Source organism: Jatropha curcas, chromosome 3 (assembly GCF_041381405.1).
Source record: "Jatropha curcas cultivar XTBG-Jc1 chromosome 3, XTBG_Jcur_1.0, whole genome shotgun sequence".
NCBI lineage: Eukaryota > Viridiplantae > Streptophyta > Magnoliopsida > Malpighiales > Euphorbiaceae > Jatropha > Jatropha curcas.
Genome location: NC_143153.1, coordinates 1,855,931 through 1,881,409, shown reverse-complemented (window position 1 = coordinate 1,881,409; position 25,479 = coordinate 1,855,931). Strand labels below are relative to the sequence as shown.

The 25,479-nt window shown below is 32.9% G+C and overlaps 3 protein-coding genes across 3 annotated transcripts; 1 reads left to right on the top strand and 2 right to left on the bottom strand.

Annotated features, from left to right (window-relative positions):
- Window positions 1–4,443: 4,443 nt before the first annotated feature.
- Window positions 4,444–5,702, top strand: LOC149497318 (homeobox protein knotted-1-like 6; the record flags this gene model as incomplete). Its single annotated transcript, XM_089719844.1, is given in 2 exon segments — window positions 4,444–4,682; window positions 5,350–5,702. Coding segments are annotated over 2 exon segments (398 nt in total), but the record flags the coding sequence as incomplete, so codon positions are not given.
- Window positions 5,703–12,355: 6,653 nt separating this feature from the next.
- Window positions 12,356–17,106, bottom strand: TBL2 (trichome birefringence-like protein (DUF828)). Its single transcript, XM_012230045.4, has 5 exons — window positions 15,896–17,106; window positions 14,833–15,025; window positions 14,553–14,743; window positions 14,172–14,330; window positions 12,356–13,142 (listed from the first exon to the last, which is right to left on the bottom strand). The coding sequence occupies exons 1-5, from the start codon at window positions 16,765–16,767 to the stop codon at window positions 12,800–12,802; spliced, it is 1,758 nt and encodes a 585-aa protein (XP_012085435.1). The 5' UTR covers window positions 16,768–17,106; the 3' UTR covers window positions 12,356–12,799.
- Window positions 17,107–18,060: 954 nt separating this feature from the next.
- Window positions 18,061–23,403, bottom strand: NIK3 (NSP-interacting kinase 3). Its single transcript, XM_012230044.4, has 11 exons — window positions 22,456–23,403; window positions 21,957–22,089; window positions 21,801–21,872; window positions 21,538–21,681; window positions 21,329–21,400; window positions 21,142–21,201; window positions 20,944–21,041; window positions 20,702–20,848; window positions 19,924–20,265; window positions 18,907–19,298; window positions 18,061–18,558 (listed from the first exon to the last, which is right to left on the bottom strand). The coding sequence occupies exons 1-11, from the start codon at window positions 22,556–22,558 to the stop codon at window positions 18,241–18,243; spliced, it is 1,881 nt and encodes a 626-aa protein (XP_012085434.1). The 5' UTR covers window positions 22,559–23,403; the 3' UTR covers window positions 18,061–18,240.
- Window positions 23,404–25,479: the final 2,076 nt, after the last annotated feature.

Genomic DNA, 25,479 nt, shown 5'->3' with positions numbered 1-25,479 from the left:
TAACCAAATAAATGTTGCATTCTAGTTGTAGGAGTCCTAACCTCTTCCTAATTTCAAAAACCTATTCTTAATCATTGGGCTAAAAATTTCTTTGGGTGCAGCATACTCTTTAAGGGGTCATCTGACATTTATTGCTCTCTAATCATAGATGGGAGTAGCTTATCTTGTTAGATAATAAAATCTCAGGTTAAATCATTTTGTTTTGTGCCAATCCATCCTCATTTTTTTTTGCCAAAATTGTATTTAAACATGAAATTAGAGATAGGTGGGAGAAATCAACTTGTGTTACACCTGGATCAACGGGCATTATTCTCTGGTGAAAATGTCAAAGATACTGTAGTCTCAAAATTTCATGTAGGATATTCCACAAAAAATGTTTTCTTCAATTAACATGCGCTGATATATTAGCTATGCCATGGAAGTACATGCATTCTTAATAGTATTATGCGACTACATCTCATTCAATGCACCTAGTTGCCTGATGACATTGTCAATGCTATAATGTTCCCTAATACATCAAGATGAGAGTTGGTAGCAAGTTGAATTGTTTACTCTTTACATTATACTTTTTAATGGACAATATATATTGGTGAGGCAACATTTTTCAGCGGAATTTTACTTTTATTTTCATTAGGTCTTACATGCAGTGTTCTCCATCTCAATCTCAAAACTGAGATATATAACTTGAAACGTTTCATTTAACATCAACTTCATTATTGTTATTGTTACTTAAAGATAGTTTCAAGTTCGAATAGATCACAAGTAAATCATATAGATAGACAGATGTTGAAAATATACTACTTTGGAAAGGACTAACTGCCCATAGCCACCTAAGTTTTGCCTCTCGCGGTCGTATCTTCTTGGAAGTTGTATTAATTTTATAAGCATAAATGTATTAACAAAATGACTTTATTAATATGTACTTGAGTAGTTTTTACTCATCATCAATAATAGATTGGCACATGCAAATCTTACAGATCATGTGGGCATGTATCACACTAACTTTCTAAAAGAATTTGTTTTAGAGCTCGATCATGAGCAATACCCATGTTGCTTTTTTTGTAATCCGGTTCTTTTTGACACCTAGTGAATACTACCAACACATACCAAGGCTTTGTAGTTGTCTTTCCGATTTCCATGTGTTCAAAAGTACCAAGTGAACTCAGAACAAATCGCATTTGTTGGTTGCTTTATTGCTTCCGTTATCAATCTGGATGATAAACTCTATGGATTTGGATAGATGAGTGCTTTTTTAATTTGAAGCATCTAAGCACAAACAAAAGCTGCTATTGTTTTCATTTACACTAGAGTGGAGGGTCTGCAAATGGCATGCGTATAGCAGCCTTAGGAGTTGGAATTAGATGTGATTTATGACTAAGTTTTCATAAAGAATTCAACTAATGAAGGTTTTTATTTATTCCTGCAATCTGGTTTGTATTAGCTGGCAAATGGCATTGTTTTCCATTGGATGTACAAATTACTTTTTGAGTAATGTTCTTATGATATTTTATTTGGCCTACTGTGTACTTTGTTTTCCTTTGTCTGCTTGGATTTGGATTCTCTTCAATCTTCGTTGTAAACTTAAGATTCTTTTAAGTTACTGGAAAAGGAAAAGGACTAAGATTCTTTATAAAGTCCACCATAGTAGATTTCCACTTGAATATATTTTATATATACTTGGATTGCATTCACGCGCATGGATTATGTTCAGGTGCTAACATGCCAGCTGCTATTTTATTAAACTGTTAAGGCTTAATCTTTATTAAGCCGGAGTTTATCTTTTGGTTATTGCATTTTTAGACCCTTTTTTCAGTCCGTTGGCTTTTTCTGATACATAGTCGGGTGTTTGGTACCTTGTGTCTTTATATTTCCAGCCAATCAACTTCATTCCTATATGGATTAGTGTTACTAAAGCACGTGGAAATGATTTATGTTTAATGCAACTTTATTGCATGATTGTCTCAAAAAGAATTCGCTCTATCATGGTTTAGAAATTCAGTGAACTTAAGAGGAATTTGCTTGAATTTCAATTTAAGACGACAATTTTTTATTTTTGCATTCTATGTGAATGATTATCTTTTATCAAGGTAGTATAGTATCACATTAATAGTACTGAAAATTTTTAAGGAGTTGTTTCTCATAGAATATCTAGTTATCATGGAAATGTGCACCCTCAGGAGTTAGCAATAAGTTGAACTCTTCTCATAGTATGAAAATTTAATTCTCATTTGGGTGTCATGCTTCTATCTATGGTTTTCAATCTTGTTGGAGATAGTTGCTTGACACAGAAAGTATATTAGAAGCGATGAACTTCAATTTGAAAAATATCATGCATATGGGCGAAGAGGTACTGAATATCATATTGTTCTACATATACGCATCTATTGTGTATACACGTAAATTTTCGTAGCAATTTTTTACCCTTTCGTTTTTACGATGGGCTCATGGGTGCAAGCTCATGTTGCGTGGAGGATGTAGACCAAGTAATTTGGGAGAAGCTGAGTGTGGCTGAATCTTTGGATACACTTCCACATTAAAACTGCACAGAAATGCTAAGCGTGGTCGATACTGATGCAGGACTTGATGAAATGTCTTAGAAAAGGGTAATCAATTGTGATTTTAGTGAATTATACTGAAATGCATCTCATTACATTTTAAAATCAGTTTTATAGTATTGAGATTTTTTTTAAAAAAAAAGCTTGTATTAACGGTTTGTTGTAGTATCATGTTAGCATGCACGGGTAGACAAGTAGGGACAGGATAAATTATGTTACGGGGTATTTATAGTGGGGTTGGACTTGGAGTTGTGAAGACTTTATGGCTCTTTTGGCCCGGCCAGAGCGGGTGGCCGGAGTTCACATGGGGCTCCCGCAGATTTCGCTATAAACCCACCACCACCAGCTTTTTACTTTCGTAGATTGCGAAAATAGTGACACCTCTTCCAGTCTTTCCCATCCGCACTAATTAGCAGCTGCAACCTGCTACAGCTCCTGCGAGACCTAGTGGTTGTAATTTCCTTTGGCAATAATTGTGGGTCTTTGTGTTTATTGACAGGCACGACACGTGTCTGAGTATTTTGTTGGCTTGGAACTTGAGTTCCCAACAGTGCCACCGCATTCTTTATCTATTACCTACCAACCTATATTTATTTATATAACCATAAGTTTATTCCTTGGGACCGCTCATTACAAAAAATGGGTTATAGAGAAATCAACGTAAGAATTTCGCAGTTATCCATTCCATTCGGTGCCAAAATATTTGTTTGGAAGTACTGTTCTATGGTAAATGTGTTTCTAATGGTTTTACTGCTATTTTATTGTGATTCCTTTCTAGTGTTTTTGCTGCTGTTTCCAATTTCCCTTTTGGCATTTTACAATCTTTTTTATTTCGAATCATTTAACAGATCCTATTTAGAAATTGAAAAAAAATTGTAAGGCTATTTTTGTCATTGACATGGCGGTCGATTATAATAAATAACTTGTATAATGCTGGAAATGTCGGTTTACGGAAGGAATGCCAGGAAAGTTTAGGTTTTGATTCTCTTCGTTCCACGTCTATATTTCCCGTGTCCTTAATAGTGTGACAATGGAACCTTTATCTTTTTTATATTGTATCTCTCTATTTAATCTGAACATATCTGAACATTTGATTTGATGGCCGTACCTATCTTTTTTACTGTGAGAATTTAGTCTCTGACGAACGACATAACCGGACAATAGCTGCAGTATGGTTGTGGAGACCGAGTCTGGAGGGAAAGGAAAGTGCATTGCACTGCACCTCACCTCTTTTTTTCTTTTCGTCAAATCTAATCTTTTATTATTAATTGTCAAATAGGTTTAGGTGGGTCCCCTATATTCTCTAGTAGCAACCGTAGTCTATACAAGTATATGCTCGGAGAAATTGCATTTCATGAATTGTTGAGTACGATTTATCAATTTTTTTAGTAGCATTGTCATTGTGGCTATGCTGAACTCGTACATGCATGTGGTTGTATCATAGGCTTCGTTGTTTTCATTTCTTTTTTGCTTTTTCAATTTTGAACCTAAAAGAAAGTCCGCATTTTGACTAGAGGGTACAAGTGAATTTGTAAGGAAAATCGTTATTTTCCTTTTCTTTTGTGAAACAAATATCATAAATTCTATTGTGGAAATATTATATATAAAAGGTAGATTTTAAGAAGAAAAAGCAAAAAGGAGCTTAAAGGTTACCTAGATATTCTGATTCGAAAACTTAAAAGTTTGATGTAGAAACCATAGTCCATAATTAGGTTATGTACCTTGCTACTGCGTTTAGAAAATTTAGAGCTGATCCCTGGAATCATATTCTTGAAAGTGTAAAAAATAATTGCTGGGGAATGTTTTAGCTTTTTCAACTTGGTCATTGTATTGCATGGAGGCACAATTGAAGAAATTACTGAGACAATGCGATGATTATTTGTTGCAGATGAAGCTGCACCATCATCAGATGAGGAATTAAGCGGAGGAGAAGTAGAGGTACCTGAAGCTCAACCGAGAAGTGAAGACAGAGATCTCAAAGATAGGCTTTTCCGCAGGTTTGGAAGTCAAATTAGTACGCTAAAGCTGGAATTCTCAAAGAAGAAAAAGAAAGGAAAATTACCTAAGGAAGCAAGACAAAGTCTACTCGAGTGGTGGAATGTTCACTATAAATGGCCTTATCCTACTGTGCGTATCTCTTTTCTCAGCTGCATATATATGCTTACTGGGGAAAATCCTTGACTACACTAGCTAATTCTTGCTATTCAATTGGGATTTTGCACTTTATGCTCCCGTGTTGTTCTTGATATTAAATTCAAACTTGTGAAATTGGAAACAAGTAATGAAATTGGTTAACATGGAAACATATATCCCTTAGATTTATTAGAATTATAAGGAAGAAGAAAATAGGAATAGAAGAGAAAAACTTATATTGTGGTTATCGAATAAAACTTCAGATACATGGGTATACATGGGCACCGTGATGAGTCTTACACTTCTAAATAAGAGGAGAAATTTCTGCTATTTATTATATTATATTATATTATGAATTTTTAATAGTTGGGATCTCTGCTTAGATGTCTCCCCTCTATCTTTAGGATTGGTGCCAACGTTATGGAAGTTTTTGAGAGCTTTTTTCCTCGCATTTGCCATTGGTGAAGGCCTATTTTACCTTTGATGAAGAAAGGAAGAAAAGATTGGCTCATAATTGTTTGAAACTAGCTGCTAATGCTATATTATATAAACCCTTTCTATTTAATAAATGATATTATATATTGAGTGGAAAGACCATAGTCTTTCCTAAATCGTAGTTTAAAGTTGCATATTGATATGATTTATTTTGTTAACTATCCAGGAAGCTGATAAGATAGCATTGGCAGAATCAACTGGACTAGATCAGAAGCAAATTAATAATTGGTTTATAAATCAGCGTAAGAGACACTGGAAACCATCAGAGAGCATGCAATTTGCTGTTACGGATAATCTATCAGGACAGTTCTTCACTGATGACTGAGTTTTGATGTGCATTCTTGATTCTGATTGTAATTTAAGTACTGTTGGGAGCTTCACGTCTATTCTGCAATGCAAAACATTCAAATGTTAATTTCCCTTAAAAAAAAGGGAAGGAGGAAAAGCTTAATTTATTGTAATGTATATTCCCACTGACGGACATTCATAATGAAGTGCTTACATAGTTTGTATGGATCACCCTCAACCATTCATTTTTGCTGCTGTTCATCAACAGTGGCCAACTGTATTTTGCATCGAATTGTATCAGTTGCTCTAAGCCAACTGTTAATAGTTTGTTTTTTCTTCTTCTTTTTGGTGACTTTTGATCAGTGATTATGATGATGGCAATGGGAAAAGTTTAAAGAATATAATTTCAAACAAATTTTAATACGTTGGAATTATTTTATTTTGAATCTTAAGATCCAAAATAGCTATTTATCTTTAACTACAAATTATTTTCTAAAAGAAATTCTGCCCTCACTAGCTTTTGTTATGAAATTTTTCAACCAAAATGTAATATGAAATGAAAACTTCTTTATTTGAATTTACAGAAGAAACACAATATTGTATAAAAATCCTATATTTATTAAAAAAAATTAAACCTTTTGATAATTTTTTCTAATGGGCTACCACTCTTTGTGTAATGCTTGCAATTGGACCCAATATCCATCTCTTGGACCTAATTTTTTCTATAACAAGCCTTTTTTATGAAATCAGTTGTTATTATTATTATTATTGTTATTATTTTAAAAATTAAGTAACTATATTATATGTTCTAAATGTGTTTGGTTTGTCATCTATGTACCATGTTAAATAAATTATATAAATATTTGATAGTGGTGGTAGTTGAATAATAATTTTATAAAAAAGAAAAGAAAATTTTGCACCCCAAATATTAATAGGTTTTTTTTTATAAAGTTAATGATTAAAAGAGATTAACCAATTAATCCAAAATAAAAGTATCCTAAGAGCAGGAATGATTAAAAGAGCATTACCAATTAATCCTTTTAACCCCAAATCAAATGCATTAGAGCTGACTTGGAGCTCAATAATTGAATCTTTTTTTTTTTTTTTTTTTTTTTAAATTTTTTATTGTGATATTAGGTCGCGCTGAATGGGGTGTCGCACTAATTATAATTATGATATTGCGACTGCTGTCAAATAATGCAAGAAATGTAAGGATGATACTGTAATTTACCCTCTTTCCACGTATGAATGTATTATTATTAATTATTAATTAGAGATAATAATATCATAAGATAATTTTCACACATTATATTAAACGAGCAATATTCCTCGTGCTATGCACGATAAAAAAAAGTAATGTAAAATTGAAAGGCTATATATATATATATATATATATATATAGCCGTGAATTTTAATTATTAGAGCAAAAATTAGTAGATAGACATGTGTTGAGGAGAGTGGATTAAAATATTGAAATTTGATTTATTTTAAAATTAATGTAAAAAATAAAATGAAAGGTGGTAAAATTCATTAATTTTATTTATTTTAAAATTAATGTAAAAAATAATTAAATCACTATATAATTCATGAATAAATAATTTATTTTGAATGATTAAAGCCGTATAAATCATCGACTTATCATGTTATTAATTTTCTAACACTATAATTAATCAATGATATTTAACATTATTGAATTTAATAAAAAAATAATTTTTAATTATTAATATAAAATAGTAATTGCTCATGTTATTAAAATTTACATAAATTGTTACTTAATATCCTATTAATTCTCTAACGTTACATTGATCAATTACATTTAAGACGATTTAATTCAATCAATAAATAATCACAAATTAATTTATTTTCAAATAAATATAAAGATAAACAATTAAAGCAATACACATGTTATTAATTTGAAATTCTACGTGACAACACCAAAAGAATATTATTATCTAAAAGAAAGTGACTCTATAGCCTCCGCCATGTTTCCGACTTTGAACTTGCCTTTAGAGCTTCCGGGGCTCTAGGCTCTACAACATTCACTCTTCCATCTTCAACTGGTCTTGTTATATATGTATGTATCATATTGATTAAACTTTGTGATAGTTAAAGGTAAATCAATGCGCGTTATTATTGTAAAGTTCACAAATAAGAAAAAATTGTTATTATTTCATTTTAATAAAAGAATTAAATTTTAATTTCAAACTAGTTGAAATCCACTGTATGAATTTTTTTTTTTTTTTTGTTCATTCTACTTTGTTATAATTAAATCTGCAGTAATATAAACAGATAAAATAGATCTTTTCTGATAATTTTGCTTTATATGATTTTAGGTTTATCGCTTCTCAGTTTAATACCCTTCACCACTAAAAGATCACATTTACAAACTAAAGCACCTTAAGATCTACATAAGATACGATTAAACCATCTGAGACGTCATTCTTTCATTTTATCTTCAACTTGTGCTATATGTTTTGTAGCTGGTGCGACCGTATCCATCTTAATATTTGTGTCTTCATCACAATCCTCTTATAAATATGTTGGTGTCCAATATGCACTCTTATATAATATTACAAATCTTACCATCGTCCTCTTTTAAAAATCTTGTATCACGTGTAATACTCTTCCATTTTATCCTATCTTATTTTAATTCTATAGACCACATCTTCATCTATTATATCACCCTTTTGAAAAATAGATCCAATCTCATATCACCTCCATTCTTCTTCTCATACTCAAACTCGTAGTGCATGTAATATGTCTTCCTTCTGTTTAGCCTAAAGCTCTTACCTAGTGCTCCTCCATAATCTTAAATTTTAGTTTACAACTTCGTTAGTTTTACTAATTAAGATTAATATCATCTATGAATAACATGCACTACAGGACATCATCTTGTTTGCTACTAATAAATTAATTTATCTAGAATTAGGATAAACAAGCACTAACTTAAGGCAAAATTTTGATATAATTCTATAATTATGGGGGAACTCCTCTGCATTTTTCTCTCATTGTTCTTACCCTTCTGATTGCACTTTTATATATCCTAATTAATGGTATTTATATACTTGATATGAATTCATTTCTTTCTCTAATACCCACCAAAATATTTTTCTCGACACTTTTTCTTTTCTTATAAATTTCCATCAATCTTCCTTAATAGAAAAATAAAATTTGTTATAGATCTACCATGCATAAAGCCAAACTAGTTCTTTGACAACTTTGTAATGTCCCTAAGTTTGTGTTCTATTATTGTGTAATTGATAAGTTTAATACTACGATATTTCATATAGCTTGAGATATCTCTCTTATTCTTACATATAGATACTAAAGTACTATTTCTCAACTCATCTAACATCTTTCTGCTTCTTAACATAACATTCGGTTAATCAAAGATCTCCTAGTTCTCTAACACTGCTATAAACCTCTAATAAAATTTAAAAAAAAAAATGAAAAAATCAAAGTGAATCCAACTATCAAGGAAGAATTTAAAGGGGCCCATAGCTTGATTTCCAATTGATACTAATTCAAAGTGGGCATTAATTATCAAAGATTTTATTGTAACCAACAGAAAGTTAGTGGAGGATGCTTATGATGATTACACTAGTAATGCCAAAACAACAAAGAAGAAATTGTTATAATTCTAAAATTTAGGGTCATTAACCTAAATCATAGTGGATTCCATACACACCTCATTCAAGTAACTTGAATTTCACATCAAACCCATCTTTTTTTCCCCTTCAAATTTCCCAAATGGGTTCATGCCTCAACCAATAATATGCATAGGTTATAATAAACAAATCAAAAAGAAAGAAATGCCACCTTTCACTATTATAACATGATCAATGATCAAATGGGTTAAATCAGATTCTTCAAACAAATATAAAAAGCTATCTAATTTGTTTGCTTATATTAAAGAAAAGCCAAATCAAAAAAAGGCAATTAGTGGGTATAATCCAACTGTTTGTTATTATTGGGTGCATTTCTGAGGGGGAGATCACTGCTTTTAGACATAAAGACCATACATATTATAAGAAAATACACAAATTATATAATATAATTTAAAAAGAAAAGGGTGAGACATGACAATCTATAGCAATTTGCAAGTTCAAAACTAAGAATTGCACTTTTCCACTTGAGAACAAATAGCCATATAGGAAATGACACGCTTCCTTTCTTGTCGATAGTGCGAATGGTGTGGATATCCCTTTGAGATTTTAAAGGTTACGATTGATAGAGACAAGTAATTTCATTCGTCTATTCAGCTTTGGTAAGGGCTTGGCTTTGTATTTTATAATTTTAATTCAAATTTTTGCATTTTTTTATTTGGGTAAATTACTAAATTCTCTCCGTTTCCTTCTTAGTTTAATGGTCAATTGTCCGTCTCATAATTTTTAAAGCCTCTCATGAAATTTTATTTCGACAGTATTAAAATAAAAAATGAGAAAGTTATCTCCTACCCTGTTTCTCTTTGCTCATTTCAATTTTGGGAAAAAAAAAAACAAATAAAGATTCATTGATTTAAAATATTAGAGATAAAGATTTTATAGTCTCACAATAATAACAAATGTTTATACTATTATACTATAAATCTTTTTTTATTACATTCCATTACGGCTCAACAAAATTAATTTATTAAAAGAAAAATAACTAAAAATATATTAAATGCATAAATTATGAATATTATGCAATTTAATGTAATTAAATTTACATTAATTAAAAGTATAGTAGCTCATAAAAACACAGCTGGCATTGGTAGCTGGAAAGTGGAAAGAAAATATGGGATTAGTGGCAATTAGTAGGATTTTGGGAGGGAAAAAGATGGAGATGAGCATGAGTTAGTGGATCTACTGATGCAATAGAAAAGTAGCATAACTCCAATAATCTAAAGTAATGCACCAGTAAAGAAGAAAAAGTTGAATCCTTTTTCTCATAATTGACATTAATACCCTTCTCCATTTACTAAATTGGAATTTAACATCAACAATCATTATTAGCAATTGACTTGCTAATTTAGCCCTTAAAATTAACACTGTAAAAACTTGTCTGTTAGAGTCTTGACATCCATGTTCAAGGGCAATTGTTTGACTGCCCGATTAATGTTTGGGATCAAAAGATAAAAGGGTATATTCCTCAAAACTAGCGTTTGTCTATCAGCTGCTTTTAAAAGTTAATTCAAATATTATATTACCAAACACTAACTTTTAAAGTTAATTCAAATATTATATTACCAAACACTATAAAAAATTGTATTTAGCGTTTTGACCATAAACTACTTAAAAAGTTATTGTCGAAAACAATATAAGAAATAAGAAGTTTTTAAAGTGTATAAATTGTAAAATAAAGTAGATAGAAGGGTAGTCTTGAGAGACGTACAAATTATTGGGAAGCTTTGCAAAGATGGCAACTTTCTAATTAAGAAATTTAAAAGAAAAAGTAATGGTTGTTTTGGATAATAATGAAATAGAAAGATTCATACTTTCTCAGCTATTTAAAGCCTCCAGCAATGGGAATAAACTTCCCACTAGCTTTCGTAAGAGCCTCATTGGATAGGTTTTGAACTTTATACCCAAGCTATCAGTTTCTTGAATCTGATAGGTATGGTGGTCTTTTTTCAAGAACCTATCCTTGGTTCTTGAAAAGCAAAGGGGCATGGAGTTGGGGTTTCTTTACCCTCCTCCAAAAATTTCAAACAGTTTGCCTGTGCTTAGCCAATGATTACAATTTCTCAGAACCAACATCTGAAGCAAAGCAGAGAATCTTTGGCTAACGCATAGCAGACCGGCAAGTCACAGAACGGCAACAGACTCTGGTATGGGTCTTTAATAGCTTAGTTTTTGCACTCTTTTTTTCTATTTTATTTCTTGGCTTGTATTAACGTAGTTTCTTTTATGGAAATATATCAATAAAACTCTGTTCTGTTCTTAACAGAACATCTTTTGAGTATTCTTGTTAATTTCTATTGTAAAATTGCCAGTTTCTCCATTTGAGCAGACAACGATTTGGTAATTTCTCACTTTCTTTTCTGCTCAATCTGTGTGTGCTTGTGCATGTATCAGCATGAGCTTAGGCTCCTATACGAGGTGCTAATGCAATTTCTTGATGGTTAACTTCCAATAGATTTGGATGTATTCTTCTAAATTATTACTGCTAATGCATACGCATTCCTCTATCAGCTCAGTTGAGGAGCTCTAAGATCACATTGAGTTCTAACCCTCAGGTGACTTCACTCGCTGAATCGGATTGCCCTCTGGATTTTATCTTGGATGGGATCGCCTGCCGATTGCCTGAAGAATACTAATTTCAATCGCGTCACCAATCCCGAAATAGATCCTCTTTCCCTTCTACGACGGCTAGTGAAATCAAAAAAAGCTCCCCTTGGGAATGAAGCCATTCACATTCATTGAGGCAACCATTTAAATTTCACTGATCATATCATTTCTCTAAATAATCTAAATCAATACCAACTTATCCCTAGCGTGAGTTGAATATGGAGATGTTCGCCACTTGCGTTCGTTTTTTCTTGAGAAACCCCAACCAAGGAATTTGCTGTTTGACTACTTGAAAATAGTCAATTTGTAAAGAAAACTACAGGTTGAGATGAACCAATTTTTTTAAAATTTGACATTTCCAAAAGTGAGGCATGACATAAGGAAGGTGTACTTAAAGAGTTACATTCATCACTGCTGAAAGACTGTTCATGAATGACACCACACCATCCATTCTATGTCCAATTAATAATATTTGTCATAATCCAATGTTTTAATGCTCAACATTGGAATTTCAGACAATTTTGATGGCCTAGTTGACGAGTAACATTTAGCTGGCTTATGCATTTATTGCAATCAGATTAAAATTCATAATTTCCAAACAAAACTGCAACTAAATTAGAAACAACAATATTTTTACTGCTTGATAAGTAAAAGGTACATACATGATGACTCATGAATTTACAGCAGCCGTTGTCTATTTCTTCAACTCTTCACACTTAACTTACAGATATCTAGTGCAATAACAACAATTTTATAACTCTCCAATTGATTAGTTTTCTCACTTTTTATAAGAGTGAAATGCCTTAAATTCGATCCTTTCGATAAAATGCCTTAAATTCGAATCCTTTCGATCACAGGAGTTGCTAGTGCAGCCCAAAATGGTATTCTAGTTCCTAGTGTAGCCCACAATATTATTCTATTACACTACCAGACAAAAAGGGCTAGAACTTGGCCCTTGTACCTGTTATACATCTCGTAGGCATAATACAATATTCTAATCCATACCTAAAACACTTTGATATGACAAACTATAGACACATGATTTCCACACAACCCCATTCAGATTCTCCAAGATCCTCTTCCCGCCTTCAAGAGGGAAGCATATAATAATTCATTCCAAGTATCTGGCACTCCGGGTAAGCACCAATGACTGCAATCTTGAGATCGCTCAGCAGCAATTTGTTCTTCTGCTGTCTTGTACTTCATTCTGTAAATAGAAGGGTGCCCATCTTTTCTGTAATCTGTTAGCCTGCTTATGTTCATATATATAACAGGATTTTTCATCTCTCCAAGGACATGCTCAAAAGCTCTCATTTTGGAAGGGTACTTTGCTAAGTACTTTGCATTAAATATTGGTTCTGTTTCTTTGTGACACTGTCCTCCTGAGTTCCATTGGCCTCCTCTGCAACCACACCAAACACATAAGCTGATGCTTCTTCCGCAGCATATTACATGAGAAAAGAATGAAATAGAAATTTCCTTGTGTAGTTCTGGTAAAAAGAAACATTAATTATTGCCAAGGAGAAAAAGGTGAACTCGGATAACTATTTTCCTGCCACTACTTGAATGGATTAAAACCTAACAGTGATTGCACTGTCAGTTTTGGAATAGAATTCACTCTGTAATGGGGACCTTAAAGTGCTAAAATTCATAATTCTCCATACCAAACTGTAAAATCTACTTAATTTTACATAAAAGTTCAGAGATCAAGGACTCCAAACAGAGGTAGATGCAGGTTTGCAGCTGCTAATTCATTTAATCCTTAGGTCTCATGCATAATTTGCTTCCGACTACTATTTGTTTACTTGGTGAACTACTTCATAAGGTCTGTAATAAAGATAAAACCTTTGTCCATAGGCTTTCAAACAGTTATCAAACCAGCAGGAGAACAATTATAATTAACACACAAATAAGTTGGCGTTCAAAAGAATCAAGAAATTTATAGTTTGGCTGGATCGACTACATTTATAGAGAAGAATATTGACAGACTTCAATTTAAAACATATGCACATGCATCGATAATAATATGCATATTATCAATTCTCAACTTGAAACCTTTTGAATTGTTGTTTCACTATGTTTTCTCACAAAGAAAAGGTTTACAATTAGACTGAGCCTCTGCCTTCAGGAAAATCTATCTCTATCTCTCGATTTAAAAGAAATACAATTCAGAACACCAACTCAGGATTTTCTATTAATTAATCCTGAATCACTATCTCCTAAGGTGAGCCAAAATGGTTTTTCAACAGTCAACTACTTTACATATTCACGAAAGACTAGAAATTTTATGAACAGAGGATAAACCTGAAACTTGACTAGTTTGTGAAAAGGTAAAAGCAAGAGGTATGAATATGAAACTACAAGCAGAAGAATACAAGAAAAAAACAGTTAAGAAACTAGGTATTTAGTCACAACCAGAGCAGTCTAGTACCTGAAATGGGTAACCGAGTATCCTCTGAAAAAAACCTGTGTTCGATTCCTATCTATGTTATTGTCGACCCATCTGGCCCAAGTCAGAAGTGCTCTCCTATATGCTTCCAAAACCTTTAGTCTTGGGTGTACAAAATTACCTTCTTGGTAATAATCTTCTCTATGAAATCAACAAATGCAAAAAGAAAATACAAAGATGTTAATTACAATAAAGATGAAACGCAATTTCTTAAATAAAACATGAACAACAATTTGAGACAGGAAATGTCAAGGTAGCATGAAACTGTATTGGAGATCCCGGCTGTACTAATTATGGATTTTGAGATTGCATGATTTACAGAAACTTTAAAGGCATAGAACCTGCAAAACAAATGGTACTCACCCTCTAGAAGTTTTTTCATGGGTCCACCAATGACCTGTATTGAACACTATGATATCAGCATCTTGGTACATTTTAGTTGTATGGTCCATCAAGTCCAACCTTAATGTTTCAAAAGTTCCATTTTGGCTATTGAAAGACGATTCTCTAACAAGAAATGGAGAACCAACAAAATCTACGGTACAATTATAGTCCTACAAGCACAGCGAAATATGGCCTATTAGAGCAACACAAATTAAATAAACATTTTGTCAGAAGAAACCAAGGAAACTTTGTACATTACCTCAAATATAAATGCATAGAAGCCCTTCTTTTTGAATTCTGTCCTTCCAGAGATCTCATAGACTCTTTTCTTGTTTTTTATGATATGGCGGAGGATGCATACCAAAGACTCCCACATGTTCCGATTCAGTGAATCCCCAACAAAAACCAGCTTCTGTCCTCTTAACCTCTCCAAAAAATCAGTAGCATTCAAACTGGATAACACCAGTAATTAATTAAACAGACAAAAAAAGAGTCTTTTACTAGAAGTTAAAACACCAAATATTTGGAGCAAACGTTAACATATCAGAAATGGTCGATTGACCAAAGTTAACCATGATGTCTCCAACAATAACAATGTGGTCTTTCAATAGGAAGTATATTTTCATATTTCCTATTTGTTTAAAATACCATTGCGATCTTGCACAAAATGTATGCATTTAATGGTCCAGATGAGTTAAAATTAAGATCCTTAATTTGAATAATTTCATTCACACTAGGTGGTTGAATTCCATACGTTGACCATGACACGCCAAAAATAATAGCTTGTTCTTTCAGTAGATCATTAGACAGATGGCATTTTTTTTATTTTATTATTTCATTAAATTATGTTTGCAAGCATGCACAAAATGTAAGATTTAACAGTCCAAACAAGTTGAGCATACACTCTTCAATTGAAACTCCAAGATAAAATCAAATGACAATATGCTACCCATCCAGGAGCCTTAGTTTTTTTTTTTTTTTTTTTCCGTCTTCTCTCTCAACAAAGCTCCATCTTTTTGCTATCAGTCACCGTTTAAGGCTTTTCAACAACTCTAAACAGATAGAAAACAAGGCGTTCAATCATAATCAGTTAAAGTGCACTGCTCATCACACCCAACAAAAATTATAGCCTTTTAAAGATGAATCTACAAACTTTGCATGTCCAACTTAAAATTTTATTCCATTAGACCATCATTCTCTGCAGCAAAACCGTCTAAATCAGAAGTCATCGAACATATTTTTACTTTCATTAAAAATGTTAAATAGCTGTAGCAAATAACTAAATAAACAAATAACAAAAGCATTTAAGTAGTAGAACATACCTTGGGACGTTACACCCATTTGGCTGCCATTTCCATTTAACAAATCCATCATCAGGCCGCCGATTTCGGTGACAATCAAAATCTCTATCAATATGTGGACAAGATCCTGCTGGATAGTATGGCTTTGAATCATCCCTCACCCACTGGCCATCAAATATATCACATGTCTCAAAATTTCCACTTTGATTTCCTTCTTCTCCACCTTGGGATATACCAAATTCTCCTTTATACAACAAATTGCCCTTATTGTTAATTTTTGCCACTGTACTGTCTACAACGCTAGAATTTTCCACAGATTTCCCTTCAATGCTATCACCAGAGAGACTTAAATTCCTAGCTTCTTGACCAGGCAAGCTTCCGTCTTTTACCACGTCATCAAAATTACCCAAATGAGTTTTCTCTAAAACACTGCCATTGCCACTAAAAACTGGGAAATTTCCATTTTCGGCTTCCCGGGTTTTATTTTGAACTTTTCCTTCATCAACACAAAAGTTTCCATTTTTAATATTCTGAGTTAAATTCCCCAAATGGGTTTTCTCTAACAAAACCTCCAATGCATCTGCTTCTAAGGCTTTTTCCAGAAAATCTCCCTTATTATTAACAGCACTATCATTATTATTAGAAACAGAAGATGGGAAGTAAGAAGTTGTATATGAGAAAGGCCATGAAACAACAGAAGAATTAGCAGTTACACTGTTAGATCCTTGAAGAAAAGGTGAACCCTTTAAACGAGCCTTAAAAGAATTACTACCAAGCAAAAGCAAAGATAGCATAATGAGAGAAACACCAACCCATAAAAAAAGCCCAGAAACCACCTTTCTTCTCGGCAAGAGAACCTGGTCTGGCAATGTAAGTTTTTTAGGATCCATCATACATCAAAAAAACCAAAGAAAAAACGAAAAGCATGCCCCGATAAAGAAATCAATCGAGAAAGTGAATAAAAATGGTGAACAGTTACTGCAATAGAGTTGAGATTCCTACGGAGATCACAAAGACACTGTATTGTCGATTTTCGATTTGGTTTGGTAAATGTGAAAGGAGCGATAACAGCAAAGTAATGAAAGAGTTTTTGGAAAAACGCTCTGAAATTTTAGTTTTCTACTACTGGGCTATGTTCGGAACGGACAGAGAAAATCAGGAAGGTAGCAGGCAAGAGCCAGTAGAAGGAACTACGATTTTACTAGAACACCCTCCCTCTTTCTACTCCACTATTTGCAACCTGTTATGTTAATGTGCCTTCACAAAAATTAGATTAATATGCCTCTTTCAAACTGTTAATTAATCTTCTTATTAATTAAATTTTAACTGAAAATTTAGAATTAACTTTAATAGTATCAAACTGAATTTCATAAAATTATTTTAAAATTATTATTCTAATACGATATATAATAAATTCTCAAGTATGATATTTGCTAATTTGCTAATAAATAAATAAACAGCTAGTGTGCAATTTGGTTATTTACATGACCGTTCACGAAATTATAAGTTTTTTTAATTTTAAAACGAAACGGGAGACACACTAATCGGCGATGAACCGCCGACAGGCAAAGTACACGTGGCGCCTTCAGAAAGACACGTGAAAGGTTAAAGGCCGGTAGCAAAACCGTGGTGCAGCACGCGAGGTACGTGCTCAAGTTTCTGGCGGCTAGTGCTTCCACCGTCGTCCTCAACCAATCAATGATGGACCCTTCGTTGATCTGGGATCTGGCGCTGTTATTGTAGGGCCCCTAAGAATCATAACGATTTTTTTTCCTAAAGAACTAAGAAACCATGGCGAAATTTTTTTAAGATTTCGACAAAAATAATGCAATTCAGCAAGAGTTAATAGGAGGAATAATAAAGATTTATATTTTGCATTGAAACCTTTGAAACATGTAGGGGTTTCATTGAAAAAATTTTACATTATAAAATGAAATTTTAGAGTAAATATGAATATAATCATTAGTTAGTGAAAAAATATATTAACTTTGATCCATCTTTATCGTTAATTTATGAACACAAACCAATATTAAAATATCATTCCATCACATTCACAAGCTACTCTGGCAACCTATCAATGGAAGGAGTCGCATTTTTTTTCCTTTTTGGCAGAAAAAAGCGAGAGATACAGTGAACACTAAATACATACAAATCTCTCTATGATATTCTGTAAGGCAATGTCAAAATTTGTGAGAGCAATCAACTCAACTGATTTTCCAACAAAGAACAAGATGCTTATACATGACTTTGCTTTTCTTTTTTTCATTTTTTTCTTTTTTTACAGATGAATACATGCATTCAACAAATATCAAAGCTTTGCTTTTCACAACACAAGGATATGTAAAGAGTGAGCCTGAAGGGATTTGTTACCGAGGTCCTGAAAGCTCCATTGCTTCTACCACTAGTGAAGATTCTTCTATAAAATCTGAATATCTTTGAGGATGGTTTTCGCAGGATCGCAGTCTAGGAGTCTCGATCTTTTGTGAAGCCTCCCATTTCTCAGCTAAACCATCGCCTTCTAACATCTTCAATACCTCAGACATCTTTGGTCGGTGAGAAGGATTAAATTGTGTACATAAAAGAGCAACTTGAACCATTTCTTCCAATTCAATCCTGTCAAAATTTCCTTTAAGATCCTTATCTACTAGGAGATTCAACTTGCCTTCTTGATGGAGCTTCTTCACCTAGTAAAGCAAATTTTTTATGTAAGAGAATATATTATTTATCTGAATGCATAAATTTTTTTTACCAAGATAGCTGATACACACAGCATTAATAGGAGTATGGTATTTTCAGAATTATTGATTTTCCACTCCTAAATGTAGGATCAACAAATGATTGATTGTACATTTTACTGATCAAGCAAATACTAACTGATAGATGCAAAAATAAGTTGCAATTTTTATTCTCATACACTTTCATGATTCTCCATGCCAAAGTCCCAGTCAAACTTTACCAACTTGTTCATTCTACTTTCAAAATTAATTAATCATAGATTCTCAAAAATTTTGAGAGACAGAAAGAGAAATTACCCAATCCAGCATGACACCTTTCTGGTTAGCTGCTCTTCCAAAATCCAATGCTTTCTGGCCTGTGATAAGCTCGAGAAGCAATATCCCAAACCCGAAGACATCAGTCTTTTCTGATGACTGACCTGTTGATAAATACTCTGGAGCAATGTGGCCAACCGTGCCACGCACAGCCGTGGTCACATGGGAATCTCTGTGATCCAAAAGCTTTGCCAATCCAAAATCGCCAACAACTGCCTCAAAATCTTCATCCAACAAAATGTTGGCTGCTTTGACATCACGGTGAATAATCTTGGGGTCACACTGCTCATGCAAATAAAGCAGCCCCCTGGCCGTACCTAAAGCTATCTTCTTTCGCCTTGCCCAGTCCAAAGCTGGCCGGCCATGTATGTGATCTGATAATGGAATACACAGCTGATAAAATTAATCTTCAATAGATGGCAGGCTAAAAGAACAACTATTAAACTACTAATAAAGCTGAAAGTAAAAAAGTTAACTAGAACCATGAGGCGATTTTTAGCAACAAAAAATTACAATAGAAGTGGTAATTAATAAAAGTAAGGCTCATAGCTAAAGTTGTAAACACTGTGCCAGAATGGATGTTTCTCAAAGGGTATACTTTGAAGCATGGAATTGAAAACACACTGCTACAAGCTGGAAAGTGATGGATGTTGGTTATCATAATTGAAGTGATAATAAAAGTGGTAGCAATGAGTAGAGTTTCAAGTGGTGCTGAATTGGGAATTGGGAATTAAACAACATGTCTCTAGTTGTAGCAGTGACCACATATGGGGTTCTGCTGATGGCTGGATATTTGCTGGTCCTGCCAGTTGCAAAATGTGGTGCTATCTTGGATTTTCAGAGGCCCTGCTGTAAGATTACTGCTGAAGTGAGTAAATGGCGTCAGTGTTGGTAGCCTTGTAGTAAAATTAAAGGCGTGGCAGAGTAGCAGCAGCCATGACTCCCCACATTAACTCTGGATACAAGGGTTAGAACCTTGGATTGAAAATGACCACTAACCTCTTAATCGAGATGCTACACTTCCATTTGGCATATAAGGGTAAACAAGAAGCCTTTCATTCTCAGTGGTGCAAAACCCAGAGAGCCTAAGCAGATTTCGATGGACTGCTAAACTTATTGTCTCTACTTCTGTCTGGAACTGGATTTCACCACCAGCTGCATTATAGTCCTTCAGCCTTTTGACAGCTATCACTGTCCCATCATTCAAGGATCCCTTATACACTATTCCAAACCCACCTCTCCCGAGAATGTTCTTCGAATTGAAATGATCAGTTGCACCCCTGAGCTCCTTAAATGTATATCTTCTCAAATGGCCTAAGCTAACCTCTCGATCATATTGTTCTGCAACAACACATAATAATTGAGAATCAGATAACCAAACTGAAAGCACGGGAAAGAGATTGATTAAAAGCTGAAATGCAGTTAGAAGCACTTGATGATGCAGTAAACAACATGCAAAATACATAAGAACCATTTACACTAATTATTTTCAGCTAATTTCACATGGTGGCACGAAGGCACTCTAATAAATAGTGTTACACCATCAAATTTAAATTCCTCATCACTTCTGTGCAACAAATTCTGCGTATCTTTCTTACTTGCTCCTTGAGACAACACTGGGGCAGCAACTATTTTTTAAGTTATTTAACAGAATATTTACATAAAAGAGGAAATTATTTTTGGTACTTTATTCTATCGAATGAATAGCAAAAGCAAGGAGAGCTGCAGTTTACAGAAGATAGTAGAACTCAATGAAAAATGAACTACATAAACTAACCATTAATATCAAAGAAAATCTGCTGATTCCTTCTGTATCGCCACCAAACAAATAATCCAATAACAATTATGATGGAAAATGCAGCACCAAAGCTTGCACCAAAAGCAATAGCCACACGGTGGCTATTGGATCCAGAGTCTGGTTGACCTAAAACAAAGAGTAGCAGCACAAACTCATCTTTCATTTTTGTGAAGAAGAATAAGGGACAAAAACATACATCTGTGAAATTAAGTGAAAATTACCTTTTAGACCATCTGGTGGGAGAGAAAGAGGCTCTGGGAAGACAGCAGAACAATTGTTATCAGCTTTTGGTCCACATATTAAAGGGTTGCCTATAACTCTGAAAATGATAAAAAAGAGAATGGAAACTTTGAATTAGAATAAATTGGCATTACAACAAGGAGCTAAGCACTATTATAGCTAGGAGAATAACTGCTCACTTGAAAGTTCTTGCTGATATCTTAGGCAAGGAACCGCTCAAATTGTTAAATGAAAGGTCCCTACAAGCAAGCAACATTACAAATCTTAACATGTATGTTCACAAAAAGACCGATAAAACAGTTACTTTTACATTCATACAATTGAGGCAAAGACTAAACTGCACAATGTAAAGTTGCAAGGACATACACAAGAGTGAGACCTTCAATGTTGGACAGAGACTCAGGGCAAGTTCCAGTAAGGCTGTTGTTATTTAACCGCCTGTGTTGCTCATCAACAACATTGGATGTGTGAGAATTTGAATCAGTCCTTTACTATGGAAAAGCCAAGTACGAAACATCTTCTGGAAACCAAATTTCACCAGGAAAAAGAAAAAGTACACAAATTTTGAAACTCACAGGTAATTCAGGTTCTTAAGGTCCCCCAAGGAAGCAGGTATTTCTCCACTGAATGTGTTGTTGGAGAGATCAAGCGTCTGGAGCCTCCCCAACCTCCCAATGGCAGCCGGTATAGGGCCTGAAATAGCATTATTCTGCAACAGCCTGCATATTTATTCAGATGATTACATAAATGTCAAGAAAACAATCAAATTTTAACTAGGAAACCAAATGCTAAAAGAAAATAAATCAAACATTCAGAAAAATTGAAGGCAATTACTCACACTGATTGCAAGTTAGTAAGGTTACCAATCCAAGAAGATAAGGTCCCAGACAAGCTCTGACTAGGAAGTCCTCTGTTTAAACAAAGTAACTTCTCAATTCCTCAGACAAAAGGTAGGCAGATACAGAAAAAATATAAATAAATAAAAGCAACTTACAAAGCAGAAACATATCCATCTGAAGAGCAAGTAACCATCCTCCAGCTACAAGGATCGACAGAATTGATATCCCAACTTTCCAGAACATTGTATGGGTCATGTAAAGCAGTTTTTATATTTACCAAAGCTACAACTGCACAAATTTCAATTATAATAAGAAGTACGGCTCACCACTATATGCCCAAAAGAAGATCTTGAAGCTACTGTTCTTATTTATAACTAGATAGATTAATGGAAGCCAGATGAAATAAAGTAATAAAGTACAAAAATGGTTTTATGAGGGTAGTTCAGATAATCCTGTAGGCCATTAAAAGCATTTAGTACAACATATGGTTAGACAGTTTCTCCTAGTTCAGGTAAGAAAATGCATTACAAAAATATTTGAGTTAAGAGAATTAATTAACAAAAGAAGTTCACCGGAAGCAAACAAAAAACTGAGAGAGAGAGAGAGAGAGAGAGAGAGAGAGGATAGCAAAGATCTTGATAAAAAATAAACTACCTTCATAATTTATGCCAGTAGGAGAAAGAGTAGCGGAAGAAATCTCCATTAATGCCCAAACGACAAGCCCCACTTTCCACAGCCATAAACTCCTCCCTTCCATCCTTTTCTATTCTCAGTTTAGTAGCTTTACTCCCTCTCTTTGAAAAACCACTATACTCTGATCAAAACCACCATAGCCAGAAACCTTACAAGCCATATATTGGATGACATGAAGTTTAAATGAGCCTTATCGAAATAAAAAGGCCTATTTTAGAATCAGAACGATATAAAGTACAAACCCATCACCATTTCCATAACAAAAACACTGTCCCCTATTTGCCCTTCCAACTTGAATGGAAGCAGATAAAAACTTTCAAATGGAACCAAAATTCACCATCTTAGGGAGTACCCAACTGGGACACACAGAATATATGAATATCAATAAGCAGAGACAAACCATCAGCAAAAAAAAGAAGAGAATTTTCTCGAGAAACAAGCAGAAACCATTCAAAGCCTGAACTTGTAAGATCCTAGAGATCTGAGAACACCCAAGTATGATTTCTTAGCTTTTGGTTAATCCCTACAAATTCCAAGCGAGTTTGTTGTTACTTTTTAGTCTTACCCTGTTACACTCCTTTGTGATTCCACTACTGCTGCTACCATTATCCTCTTGAATACACAAAAACAAGCTAAAAATGAGATCTTTAATGAAAATTACAGTCAGGGAGAAAGAGAGAACAGAGCCAAAATACCATAGGCCAAAACAAAATGCCAAAGAAGACACAGATACAGATGCAGAACCAGTAACTAAAGAGAAGTGAGAAAAAAAAAACTGTTCTTTCCCTTTCTTTTTAAGAGAAGAGAGAATTTTAATTCAGTTAATGTTGTTTTTTGAATTTATTTTCCAAAAATAAAATAAAATTTTTGCTTTGTAATTCCTAGAAATTCAGTGATTGGACTGAAAGGGTGTGTGGGAGTGATCACAGGGAATGATGGGAGGAGATATCTAGACAGTTAGGTATGCATTAGTTAAAAGTATAAAAATTTAACTATTTTAATAAAGTTTAAAAATCTAAAAAATTTTGTTTAATAAAAATTTTTATTTAACATCTATTTAAAAAAAAAAAAAGAGGGAAAAAAGTGAAAATAAAAGGATAGACATTTTTTATTTTTACCCTTTTAAAAAAAAAAGTTAAAGTATATGGCAGGTCACGTGCTTGGATTGTCTTGGCCTTTGTTGTGTTGTGGCTTCAAATTCATTTGCAAAAGTAATTTAATAATCATATTCTGTTAAAAGTCTCTGCACCTCTGTCCCATCTTGCTAAAATGCGCCCGATAACTTAAAACATAAAGGGGTTGTCTTTCTTTTTTTCTTAAAAAAACAACAGGTTCATCTCACAGCCTATTCCACATCACCAACCATTTGTGCTACATTGCTATATTTGACAACTCATTTCATAAATATATATTTAATTTAATTATATATTTTTCATATATAATTTTTTAAGGTAAAAAATTTATTTGTTTAAGCCGTAAAAGTCATATTTCTTTTAATTTTCATTTGTAAAATATAAGTTGGTATTATTTTTTGAAACTTTTTATTAATTGTCTATTTTATTATTATTTAAAATTCACAAATTTTATAGTATTAATTATTTGGTACGGTTAGAACCATAAAAATTTTTATTTTTTAACAATTGAACTTGTGTTCCACTTAGTTGAATCACGCATTTTTTATTTTTCTATGTTTACTGGTTTATAGATCCGGCAAATTTATATTTGGTAATATGTGAATTCTACTTAAATAAATTTAAAGTTTTTTAGGTTCTTAGTATATTTTTTCTTTTGAGTACTCAGATTAACTTCAATTATTTAATAAATAATCAAACATTTGGAGGTTTATAGTTGTTGCTAGATAGGGAGAAATGCATAAGTGTTACACTATAATCAAATTCCAACATTTTTTTTCTTAAAATCACATAACAAAATATTCTCCATATCAATTATTGAAATTAAACTACTATCTAATAGTTGACCACTAACTACTCAATATACAAACCTTAAATTAAATTCTAATTTTTTTGCCGATATCCAAATTCAAATTTTGTTATCAGAAACTGTCTAATTCGATTTTGAGTTTAGTCACAATTAAAATTGCTCGCCCTTTTCCTTCAAGTGTGTTTAGTATAGATCGAAACCAAAAGCTCTTCACATACTCAATCTGTGTTGCCAAATCAACTACAATCCATACGTAAATTAAATTCTATTTAAAAATTCTCTTTGAGAAATATAACAATGGTAACAAAAATCCTCCGCATTCTTTACAAAACCTAAATAGTAATCCCTTATCCATAAAAATGGATTACACACGTTAAGAAAATATTTAATATTGTTTAAAAAATAAAAATTGACTTCCATTTGCTTAATATACATATATATTAAAATTAAATGTCATTTTTAATAAAAAATTTGATAAAAATTATTGATAATAAGACATGTTAAATAGGAGTATATTTGAAATTTTAATTGTATTTTTTAAAAAAGAAAGACAGCCTATAATTTAGATCCAATAAGAAAAACTAAAACAAAACCTATCTTGACTTGACATGCCCGTGATACTAAAATTAATGTGCTTAGGAAAATGCAATATAATGTAATTAAATATACTTTTACTATAAAATGTTACATTAAAAAATAATTATATTTCACTTATATTCCATTACCACTCTCTAAATATAATATTGGCTTCTTTTAAAAAAAATAAATAAAATGTGTGGTTTTTCGCATAATTTCTATTTAAAATTTCTTCAAAGAATAATATTTTCTTTTTAATGGTGGACCAATCTGGATTAAACATGTGCATATTGCTAAGATGCACCAGCATCCCACAACATCATTATTGGTATAAAATGGACCCACTTTCTTTTTTTTCCCTTCCTCTTTTCCCGCTTCTCGATGCATCAATCAATCCCATCAACGGTCATGATTGATCCGATAGGCTACCACAGTACCATAGTCCTGCTCCTGCATGCCCCTGACCAT